The following is a 12,029-nucleotide window of genomic DNA, read 5'->3' on the forward strand; positions in this document are numbered from 1 at the left end:
GAAGTATTTCGACATTATTTCAGAATAACTGCCAGCTGTGTAGACGCGAACTATGTTATTTCGAAATGACGCTAGTTATTTCGAAACAATGTTGCGGTGTAAACATAGCTGTAGTGTGGACACGCTAGTTTGAATTTGTTAAATGGGGAGTTATGAAGTTGAAATTAGTAATTTGGAAATAATTTCCTAGTGTACACATGGCCTAAGGTGCTACAGGACTAGATCAGTGGTCTCCAACTTTTTTTCAGCATGAGATCACTTTTTGAATTTAAGTCAGTCCAGGATCTACCTCAAACCCAAATACCTCTGCCCCGCTGCTTTGCCGAAGCCTCACCCTCCTCACTCTGGGAAGATGGGATACAGGGGAACAGGACAGTGACATCAGTGCCCCCTGCCTCTGTCTTCCACATGTGCACAACAAGCAGGAGGCTCCCAGGGAGTCTCGGCTTGACAAAGCCCTGGCCGGGTTGATTTAGATGGGATTGGTCCTGCCTAGAGCGGAGGGCTGGACTTGACGACCTTCTGAGGTCTCTTCCAGTTCTGATTCTATGATAAGGGGATGGTTGGATGAAATAACATGATCTTGGTAACTAATTGACCATTCATTTCCAGTTGGAAATAGGTCAATGGAGGGATGATAGGAGTTGCTATAGGGAACTTTCTGGGTGTCTGGCTGGTGAGTCTTGCCCACATGCTCAGGGTTTAGCTGATCGCCATATTTGGGGTCAGGAAGGAATTTTCCTCCAGGGTAGATTGGCAGAGGCCCTGGAGGTTTTTCGCCTTCCTCTGTAGCATTGGGCACAGATCACAGCTGAAGGACTCTCTGCATGTTGGGGCCTTCAAAGTATTGGAAGGCTTCAATATCTGAGACATAGGTGAGAGGATTATTCTAAGAGGGGTGGGTGAGATTTTGTGGCCTGCACGGTGCAGGGGGTCAGACTAGATGATCATAATGGTCCCTTCTGACCTTAAAGTCTATGAGTCTATGAGTCTATGATACTGGGCAGGAGCAGCAGGGCAGTGGCAGCTGAAGTGCCGGCACTTTATAGCCTCCCAGCCAAGCCAGTCGGGATCACCTGTCAGAGGCTCAGTAGAGGGGATCTCCTGGTTGGTGACCACTGTACTCGGTGGATGGCTGCACGCCCTGGGGAACAGCACAGCTGCTGAGTGACAGGCAGCCCTGCCGCTAGAGCGCTCTATAGCTGGGGATTAGTCACGTGCGCTAGGGGCTCCCTCTCCCCTTGGTTTGCCCTTAGCGCTGCACGGCTCCGGCAGCGGCGGCAGCTCTCCCAGTTGCCAGACGCACTCCGGCTTCGGAGCGTGACGCCTCGCCCCTACCCACTCGGCTGGCTGCGGGGCGCCCTGCGGCAGCGCTTGCAGCAACCCGGCCCAGGCCCCGGAGCCAGCCCCACGGCCAGGCGAGAGCGGGGAGCAGCCGCTGCCATTGTGCCGGGCGAGCGCCGCGCGTGCTAAAAACAGCCCCGTGCCCTAATAAAGCGCCGGGACGGCAGCCCCAGCCCCGCGCGCCCTATAAATACCCTCCCCGCCGCGGGAGCCGGGCTCGGCGCCGCTCTGCACCGGACGCGTCCCGGCGGCGACAGCAAGAAAAAGCGCAGCCGCGGAGAGAGAGAGAGGGGGGACCCCCCCCGCCCGATACACGCTCCCTCGGCGAGATGCCCCGCGTGGATGCGGATCTCAAACTGGACTTTCACGACGTCCTGCTCAGACCCAAGAGAAGCAGCCTCAAAAGCCGAGCCGAGGTGGGGGCGTTCGAGCCGAGCGTGCGTCGGGGTCCGGCCCTAGCGCTAGCTCCGCGCCTGGGCTGCGTGTGCCGGGGGGGGGGGGTCGGGGCCGGGGCCGGGGCCGGGGAGACCCTGGGCTGGCGCCGCCTCGCAAGGCGGGTCTGCCTGCAGCCCGGGGAGAGCGGCCCCTGGAGAGGCGGCCTCCGGGCGCGAGGAGCGCTGCTGCCCGTCCCGCACCGAGCAGCGCGCCGACCTCTGCCTCCCCTCGCCGCCGGCGCGGCTTCTCCCAGCTGGTGCAGCCGCGGCTTGGGGCGGGAGACGCGCCTCGCCGTGGAATTCCCTGGGGGCGCGTTCCACACAGCCCCGCCCGGCCCGCGCTTTCATCTGGGTGGGGGTGGGGAGAGGTCGGAGTCCCGGGCCTGTGCGGATGAGCCGAGCTGCTTTTTAAAACCGGCACATGGTGAGAAAGGGCCCCGGTTAGTAACAGAGCAGGAGGGGAGATTTTCATCGCCCGGGTGCTATTGAATTGGCGCTGCCCTGCAGGAGGGGCTGTTCAGCTGGCAGCCTAGAACTGGCTGCTTCTTACTCCCTTCTGTAAACCCCTGCAGCCTGGCCAGGGCTGGGTATGTAACTGCACGGTGGTCCGTGACTGCAGCATGTGCAGCGCTCAGTAGTCTGACCAAGGATCTTGATTAGCCAGTGGAAGCATTTCTACAGTGTCTGCATGGGGTTCTTTCTCAGTAACCTTCACACTGGTTAGGGAACCCCCCACAAAACTGCAGCCCTAGGAACCCACAACAAAGATGTCCACTGCAGCTCTGACCTCATTCACCCCCATTTCATCCCAGATGTTAAATACCTGTGATTAATAAGGCCATTGCATTGGGGAAGGGAGGCAGGATTCAGCCTTCAGCAAGGGGCAAAGGAGACAGTGAGAAGAACGGGATCTGGGGGGAAAGGAGTTCAAAGTAGAGGTGACCGGATTTGTTATGGACAGGACTTCTGAAAGGGAATCAAAGCAGAAGCATTTCACCAAAAAGAATGTGGGAATAAGGCTAACTAGTCCACCAGAATCTGATGATAACCTGAGCAGTAATAATGGTATCCTGGCCTAATTCACTTGCATCTACAAAGCAGCATAATTTCAGAATAATAATGTGAGCGATTACACAGCAATTCCCTTATTTCAAAATAAATTAGAAATAATAGATGGATTATTTCAACCTCTGCAATCCTCATTGCACGAGGAATAATGCCTATTCTGAAGTAGCTTTTTGGAATAGCAGTAGGGTGGATGCTCCACTGCTGCTATTTCAAAATAGCCCCTCCCTACAGCTAATTCAAAGTAATTTCTCCCCAGTGCTTCCTAGGGCTCTAAATCAAGGTAGCATACCCACATTAAGGAAGCCTGCCTCGGACTGATTTTGAGGCTTCCCTGTAGTATAGATTTGCTATTTTGAAATATTTCTTCCAAAATAGCTTATTTTGAAATAAGCATGCTTACTCCCCTTCGACTATTTTCATTAAGTAGTGTGGAGTTTCCTTTTTAAATCCCAGTTCAGTGGCCTAAGAAAACAGGTGAAGCTCTGGGTTCTGAATCAGAGAGACCTTTTTCCTTTTTTAATGAGGAGTTTTGTATATTAGCTATGCATGGGGAGGCTGAGGAGAGGAGGGGAGGGGAAAAGCCAGAAGAACTAGGGCCAGGAAGGACGGGCTATGTCAGGAGAGCATGATGAACAGTTAAAAGTGTTTCACATGAGAAGTGCATGTCATGTAATGAGGGCTCCATGAAAGCTGATGAAGGCTAAGAAATTGGACACCATCACTGAGAGTGTAGCAACAGAAACTGACAGAGCTTGAGAGCCAAAGCTGAAACAGACAGCTCCAATCCTGCTTCAAAACAAGAGTATAAATAAATAGCGCTGGCAAGGGAACAGAGGTTGCTTACTATAGAGTGCCTGATACCCAACAAGCTGCTGCTTTGAAGTTTAAATGAACAGTGTCTGGCTGTGTAGTTTGAGTGTCTTATTATTCTGCACAGAGACAGCACTTTACCTGATAGCTGGAGTAAGTCAGCTTCACAGAGGGATAGTGTAGAGCAGCACAGCATGGCAAACTGGGTGGTGCATATTCCTTCCCATGGCTGGGCTGCAGTGTCATCTTTTTTTCTTGATAATTTGCTCTCTCTGCGCTACCTGGAGCTACTCCCTGCTTTTAGAAACAGGGAACCAAATCTTCAGAAGCTTGTATTCAGATTGAGAAAAACGTGTGGGAGAGGAGCTGCTAGGGCCAGTGGCTTGCTAGAGTACAGGCTTATTTAATAAGGCACGGATTTGACATCAAACCTGAGTTTGGAGTAACCAGATGTTGCTAGCATCAGATGGTTGTGGGTGCTCCTTGCTGCAGTGAATCCATGGTCTCCAGATAGTTGGGAGAAGCAGAAATGTGCATGGACCCCAACATTTGCATTTGGGCACACCTGGGGGCATTCGGGTTGGCTGTTGGGCAGGCCCAATTGTACAGTTGGACTTGGGCCATGGGCTGATTTCTCCTATTCTCTCCCCTCCCTTCTATCAAACATTGTAATTGATAGAAATGAGTCCTTCTTTCACCTTGACCACTAGAGCGGGCAGGCTGAGCCAGTGGTACATTCTTAATCCCTCCCCAGGGAGGAGACAGTGCACAGAGCAATGCTTTTTCTTCCCTTTCCTCCCTCACCCCCATACTGTCTGATCAGGAGGGAGAAGAGAACCCAGTATCTGCTGGATCTTTATAAGAAGGTGCATATTGATACTCCTGGGGGGGATTCTGCACAAGAAAATAAAAATTCTGCACATAGTATTTTAATGTTCTGCATATTTTATTTCTTCAAACCACACAGTATAATCACACCGGTTTCAATTATTTCAGTAATTACTTTAGTAATTCCATTTATTTAAACTACATTACATTGGATGGAGATTAGGACTGGGGAGCATTAGGGAAAATCCCCAAACCCTCTAAGTAATAAGAATGAAGCTAGTATTGACCTTTACCTCTAGTTATTAGTCAATAAATCTATGCAATCATATGCTCAATGTTACACCATAAGAAACTGAAGAGCAAGTGAGGGCTGGGGATTCAAATGACCATATCCAGAAATGTCAGCGGGAAGTAATTCATGGATCATATTTTGATAAATCTAAATTTTTTGACAAAGAATTTCCTAACCCAATTTCTTAATATTATATTTGTTAACATTTTCTGTTGGGGCATGCTAAACAGAGGAGGTGATATAAACAGCTTTTAAATATAAAGAGCAAGGCTCTTGTTATGAACTTTGATTTCCTGTTTAGAAAGCAACACAGTTTCCAGGTCTGAATAAACTCTAAGGTAAAAGGCTAGCATATTTATAAAAAATAAATGGCCAAAGGCCTCAGTTTATTAGCCCAGCACCAGCATACATTATATATTATTGGTATTGCAGTAGTATCTAGCACCAGGAATCTATTGTGTTTTGCAATGAACATACACTGTAGATAGCGACACTGAACAAAAAGACAGTCCCTGAGTTCATGAGAAACACCTTCAAGTTATTATCATGCTGCTATTTTTAACTAAAGATCAGGAATGAAATTCTAGACCATTGAAGTCTGTGGGAATTTTGCCAGTGAAACCAGGATTCCACCCCATTTCTAAATGAAATAGAAGAGAAAAAAAAAGCTGACAAACTGATGAGAGGTTAATCTTTTATAAAATAATTCAAAAACCATCTTGACTCTTTCTAGTCCCATCACCTCCTATTGCTTCTCTTCCCTACCTTCTTCCCCCTGCCCAGCTTTCTTCCCTTTTTGTAAGCAGAACTCTTCTCCTTATCATAGGCCAAACACTTTGTTCAAGGACATTTTCGTTCTTAGCTGGGAGGCAGAAGGGGAATGCTTCCAATGGAAGCAAACAAGGGCACAGGTAGGAGCAAGAGTACTATTAAGACAAGTGAGAAGCTGGGCTCAATTCTGCTCCCGTTGAAATTGGTGACAAAACTCTTGCTGTCTCTATGCTATATATAATTGTGCATAATTTCTGTTGGTATGAAGGTACTTACTAGAGTTTGCATTCTTTCCTCACAGGTAGATCTTATGCGCACCTTTGTTTTCCGCAACTCCAAGCAAACGTACACAGGAATCCCCATTATGGTGGCAAACATGGACACTGTGGGCACATTTGAAATGGCAAAGGAGATGACTAAAGTAAGTGAGGCTGTTCATTTTTTCTACCAAAGCTGGGAAACCATTTGGTGACTGAACACCGTATAAAAGCCTAGGCAATTACATATTCCAGATAGGTGAATGGAGGGTTGGAGGACAAAGGAAACCATTGTCATGAAATCAAGAACATGAGGGTAAAATCTTAAGGTTGTCTGTTCTACAACAAAAGGTGTTTTTCACTTCAAGATACCTAACCCAAGAGAGTGTGCTATATATAAAATCCTAGCGGGCACAAGGCACAGGTAAATTTTACCTTGATGTTGCTAGTTGAAGTCAGCCCGCAGTGCAGGAGGGGATAGGGTTCTGATAATATCTACTCTTAGGTAACATTACTCTGTCCTACAAGGTTGTAATTGCTTCTCTACTGTTTCTATTTATAATTTGTGCTGTATGTAGGAGAAATCTGATTAGCTGCAAAAATTTTGATCATGCAGGTTATCAAGTACAGCTACTGCAATCAGATCTTGTTAGCTAATTGGCTTCTAGCCTCATGACATGTCCATAGTGAGCAGGAAATGGAGAATACACTGTACAACTGCAGATTTTGCTAATTGCTTATTTAGAACTGATCCCTGCAATGTGCCAAGCACTCTGGACTCTCATTGAAGAGGAATCAGGATCGAGAACTAATTATTATTTCAAGTAGGAATGTAAATATGCATCAACAGATTAATTAAAATTATTGCGTTTAATCAGTTAACCATTGGTGAGGGCAAGGCAGCCAGAGCAGGAGGGGGAAGGGTCTTACCAGGGTGGGTCGGCCGGCAGGCATGGCAATGTGGCTGGGGCTAGGGGCTGGAAATGCTGTGGCACGGCTGGATCTAGGGCCCCTGCAAATGGCTGGTGCACATTTGCCCCTACCCCCTCTCCCGGAAGGGGGGGGGAGAGCTCAGGCAAGGGCCAGGGCCACTGTCCTTCCTGCTTCCCATGCAGCCCTGCCTGCTACCCTGACCTGGCTGGGTTCCCATCGACTGGCCCCAGGTGGCTGGCAGCCTGGTTAACTGGTGGTTACCAAATAAGCATTCTGATAAGCTTAGTGCTTACCTGGTAACCAGTTAATCTGTTAACCTTTTACATCCCTAATTTTTAAACAAGATGAGTACACAAGTAAGACACAGTGAGTTTGTGACAGCAGATTGGAAGGAGAGCTGACTTAATTTGGATGTTAATATCACTTTGCTTGTTTCTTTTTTCCAGCATGCAATGTTCACTGCTATTCACAAGCATTATTCCCTGGAAGAATGGAAACTGTTTGCAGCCAGTCACCCAGAATGCCTTGAGGTACATTCCCATATTGTAAACTCAGTCTGCTCTGCCTTAAAGCAGGCTATGAAAGTCATTCCTTTGTGGAAAATAATACCCACAGCACTGTTCTCTTGGCATTGAACAAGGTTTTTCATCATCTGTGGCTAATTTTTAAATGATTTTTTTAATTAGGGGCTTGTCTGAGGGTCAACCTATCACTTAGGTTCAGCAACTTTTTTATAGGTAGTACTGGAATAGAGAGAGGCCCAAGAGAAGGGTGCATCTACAAAGCAGAGCTTAACTCAAAATAAGCTACGCAAATTGAGCTACGTCAATTGCATAGCTTATTTTGAAATAGCTTACTTCAAAATTGGGAGCGTCAACACAGCACTTATTTGGAAATAGAGCATTCTTCGTCCGACTTTCCTTACTCCTTGTACAATGAGGGTTACGTGGATTCATGTTGAGGTTCTGTTGGCCAGCAGCTGTGGTAGCTATTTTTAATATGAGAATGAACCCATAATAAGGAGAAGCGAGGAATATCTGCTTATTCATACTGGCACTCAAGGGAGGGCTGAGTGAATTGATAGCGAGTGAATAGGTCCAAGCCCTATTTTCTAAGGGATCCCCAAAGTTTGCCACTTTATTGCAATTATAAAAACTAGTTAGGGTCCCTGTATTTTTGTTGATTTGGACATCTCTGATTGCCCATGAAGAGAGTCCCTTTATACATTAAGGTACTTTCAGATTAGTTTATAGATAGTTTAAATGTAAGTAGGGCTTATAATATGCCACTACTACTCTACTGAAGAAGAGCCTCAAAACAAAGCGTAGGTAACTTATTGATTTTTTTTTTTTTTTTTTGCCTGGCTTTGGTATTTATTTCTGTAGGGTTTTACAGAGCACTTGATAGCTTCCAGCGTGGGTTTGTATGGAAGCTTGCCCAGGGTGGGTGGAAACAGATGCAAGAACTGCACTTGGCTGATCTCTAAGAGCTGCTGATCATTTCTCTCTCCGTGTCTCTCCCCAGCATGTTGCAGTGAGCTCAGGCAGCGGGAAGGCTGACTTGGACAGGCTGACAAGTATCCTGGAGGCCATTCCTCTTATCAAGTACATCTGCCTGGATGTTGCCAATGGATACTCAGAGCACTTTGTAGAATTTGTGAAAACTGTCCATGCCAAGTTCCCAAATCACACCATCATGGTAGGTGGGTAGAAGAGGGGTATCGGGGTTATCCTCATAAGAAGGGCTCAGATTTTCCTGATACTGATTAGTTATGCTAGCGAAGCACTTCTGGAACAGTCCATCTATTCCTGCAGGATCTAAATCCTCATTCACAAAACAGGGGCGAAGAGTTCTGCTCATTTCCCTCTGCTGAAGGTCTCTCACTAAATTTCAGACTTTGTGGTTTGTTCAGGAGGGGAAGATTATCTTCAGACACAGTGCTGTCCTCTTTCACCCAAGGACACAGGAAGTAGCTTTGGCTACATCTACACTGCAACTCTATTTCGGGATGCTGGAGTATCCAAAAATAGCTATCCTATGTCTTCACAGCAAGCCCATTATTTTGGGCTTGCTGTTCCAACGTCTCTGTAAACCTTATTCCACAAGGAGTAAGGGACATTTTGGAATAGCAGGCTATTTTGAAATTTGGTGTGGTGTAGACCACACCAAATTACGAAATAAACTATTTCAAAATAAGATTGAAATAAGATATGTAATTTGTGTAGCTCAGATTGTGTATCTTTTGAGCAAGGGTGCAGTGTAGATGCACCCTTTGTGAGGTTTCATCTACCCCCATTCATCGCAGGAGGATGCTGAGTGTGAAGCCAAGTAATGGCAGTTCAATAATGTCAGTGTTGTCACTGTTTCACAATTAATCATGTTAGCAGAAATTGTCAACATTGACGCTGAGATTGTGGTTCGAGTTTGGGATTGTGGACAGAGGTTTTATTTTTCTCCAACCACTGCCCCCCTCCCATGCTGATTCTGACCACTAATCATAAATTTTGTAGTTTCACCTTCCACATTGGTGATTCCATGCTGAATTCCATAGCGCACTTGCTGGTGTTGTGTGCAAAGCTGTCTGGTCACAGTGCTGGCTCCTCCTTGTTTCCAGCTACTACATTACATCAAAGGCATCTAAACCTAGAGTAAATATTTTCCTAATACTGCTATACTCGATCAGCCGTTGCTGTTGTTGCCACAGGAATGTTAGCCACTCATGAATGGGAAGGGGAAGTGTCAGACCAGCGACTGGAGTAGGCACTGAGAGGGCTTGGCATACCCCCACCATGGCATGCCTACCCCTTCTCAGTTCACCCATGTTGTAACCCTCCTGTCCCATACATAGGGCGATCATATTACCATGTGCTGAATATGGGCTATTTGGTAAAATTACTTGTACTTGTTTTCAAGCAAGTTCAATGGCACTCAATCTAGGAATGTAAAGGGTTAACTGCTAAACATCACCCTTACCAGATGATACTTATAGATAACTGGTGGCCCAGTGGGGCAGGAGTAGCTCCCTGCCTGTAATGCAGGGCAGTAGGCCCGGCCCTGCCCAGCTGGAGCAGCTCCCTGCCCACAGTGTGGTGCCATGAGCTGGGATGGGCCCCAGGAGCCCCTGCTTCCGGAGTGGTGGACTCAGCCCAGACTGGCTGGAGTAGCCTGCAGTGCAGTGGATTGGGCCAGGCTGGAGCATGAGGTGGCTGCTGCAGCCTGGCCAGGCCTGCTGCACTGCTGCAGGCAGAGGGCTGTTCCATAGTTAACTCGTTAAACCTAGTGATTAACATTTTTGAATGATAATTAACATCCCTAATTCAATCAGAGCTAATGTTCAAATTAATATCAAGTTGGCTGAGTCCCTGTTAAAAGGAAATACTGCCTAGTTGGATTCTTTTTAACTTCTTGTCTTTAAGGCTTCATGGTTTACACGGGCAGGGACGAGACCTCCCTGTGTATGGGTAGCTGGGTCTCGGGAGGAGGGGGAGGGGAATGTGTCACACATGCATACTCCCATACACCACTCTCACATAGATTGGGGTGACTGACTGACCCAACCCTGCCTGCCCTCCACTCTTGGCAGGTCCCAGCAACAAACTAGCCTCTCCTGGTATCTGGCATCACATCTTCCCAAGGCAAGATGTGTGGGGGCAGAAATCGGGGGTCCATGTGACCCTATCTGCCAGGGTTCACACCAGAATGTGACCAGCAGCAGCCTTTTGTCATTGTGAGGAGGAGGGGGGAAAAGGAGCTGTTCCAGCTGCAAGGGAGGATGTAGGGGGAAGGAACAACCTGGCCCGTGTCTTCAGAGATCATCTCTTCTCTCCCCCCCCTCTCCCAACACTGCAAGCAGTTTGTCCCCTGCATGCCCACTTAGGCTACATCTACACTACAAGGTTTTTGCACAAAACCTGGCGGAGCATCCACACCTCAAGCGGGTTTTTGCCCAAGTAAATCGGTAGAACAGAGGGCTTTTTCCGGTAGAGTTATTCCTCTCCCCATGAGGAATAACTCCTTTTTGCGCTACAGCTCTTGCACAGAAAGGCAGGTGTGGATGCTCCGGAGGGGTTTTTGTGCAAGAAACCCCTGTCGGCAAAAGCACAGGTACTCTGATGGCCATTCTGTGAATGGCCATCAGAGCTTTCTTGTGCAAGAGTGTCCATGCAGCATGGACGCTCTCTTGCACAAGAGCACATTGCTTTTGTGATCTGCTTTGAGGTCTGGACCCGCTTTTGCCTAAGAAGTTTTTACAAAAGATCTCTTCCGCAAAAGGCTTCTTGTGCAAAAACCCTGCAGTGTAGATGAAGCCTTGGTGTCAAAAAGCAGCTAACACATCCAGGCTGCTGCTGGCCACCAGTATAACCCAGCTGCCTCTTGTTCCCCAGCTACAATGTGGGCAGGGTGGAGTTAAGCCCTACGGGCCCAGGCAAACTGACTGCAGGGGCTTCAGCAAACCTGGCCAGAGAGGTAGCTCAGCAAGGGAGGGTGCCTAAGGATGGAGCAGCCCTACACTTCCAGGGCTGTGGAGCTGCCGATTCAGGATGTGAACAGGCTGGCAATCACTTTCCCAGAGTACTCCAGAGCTCATCTGAGCAGTGGAGAGGCTTCCTCACACTAGGTCTGCATGTGGCTTTACCAGAGACAGTGGGGGAAGGAAGGAGCCTGCCAGCCAGGCTGTTGGTTGCTGAATGCTCTGACCAGGGGCTGGTTCTCGGCACAGTGCGGGGAGTGGAATACCCTCCATTGTGGGTGGAGGGGCTATGGAGAAGCAGCAGGGCAGGGAAAGGACAGCGAGGATGGACAGCAGAGGCGACATGTAACTGTCTGCCTCCTGACACTCACCAACCACCACAGCTTGCAGAGTAGAGCCAATGTCAGCCAGAAACAAGATATGTGGGGGAATGGGTCCAACTGGCTGGGAGCTGGCATGCAGTGGGAGCTGTGGAGATGGACTGGCTGGGAGAAGCAGCCAGCCCAGCATGCTGCATTTTAACCCTGCCACCAGCCTTCCACACCCACCTCCATCTGCCACTGGATTCTGCCACTCACTGCTGGTGGGTAGTTGGCTGGCATGCAGGGATCTGGCCAGCAGCCAATACTGATCTGGGGGAGACAGAACATATAGGACCATTTTTCTGCTTTTATGAAAGTCAGGACACCTGTGGAAGGGTTTAAATATGGGACTATCCCTTTAAAAACAGGACATCTAGTGACCCCATTGATATGGGCTAATGAGTAGGGAGCTTGTGCAGAAGGCAGCACTATGCAGAGAGTGTATGTACTCTCTTGCTA

The 12,029-nt window shown here is 48.2% G+C and overlaps 1 protein-coding gene across 2 annotated transcripts in view; it reads left to right on the forward strand.

The window, feature by feature from the left end:
* The first annotated feature begins 1,271 nt into the window (after positions 1-1,271).
* The window catches only part of GMPR (guanosine monophosphate reductase), a 54,027-nt gene continuing 43,269 nt past the window's right edge, over positions 1,272-12,029 (forward strand). Inside the window, exons 1-4 of one of the 2 annotated variants that reach the window (XM_075921203.1) lie at positions 1,272-1,760; positions 5,849-5,968; positions 7,184-7,267; positions 8,262-8,435. In XM_075921203.1, coding sequence (XP_075777318.1) covers positions 1,674-1,760; positions 5,849-5,968; positions 7,184-7,267; positions 8,262-8,435 — 465 coding nt within the window. In that variant the 5' untranslated portion in view covers positions 1,272-1,673. Of the gene's footprint in view, positions 1,761-1,888; positions 2,203-5,848; positions 5,969-7,183; positions 7,268-8,261; positions 8,436-12,029 lie in introns of those variants that run through there. The other variant, XM_014579573.3, reaches the window with a different exon arrangement.

The sequence above is a fragment of the Pelodiscus sinensis genome, chromosome 2 (assembly GCF_049634645.1).
Source record: "Pelodiscus sinensis isolate JC-2024 chromosome 2, ASM4963464v1, whole genome shotgun sequence".
In the NCBI taxonomy this organism is placed as follows: Eukaryota; Metazoa; Chordata; order Testudines; family Trionychidae; genus Pelodiscus; species Pelodiscus sinensis.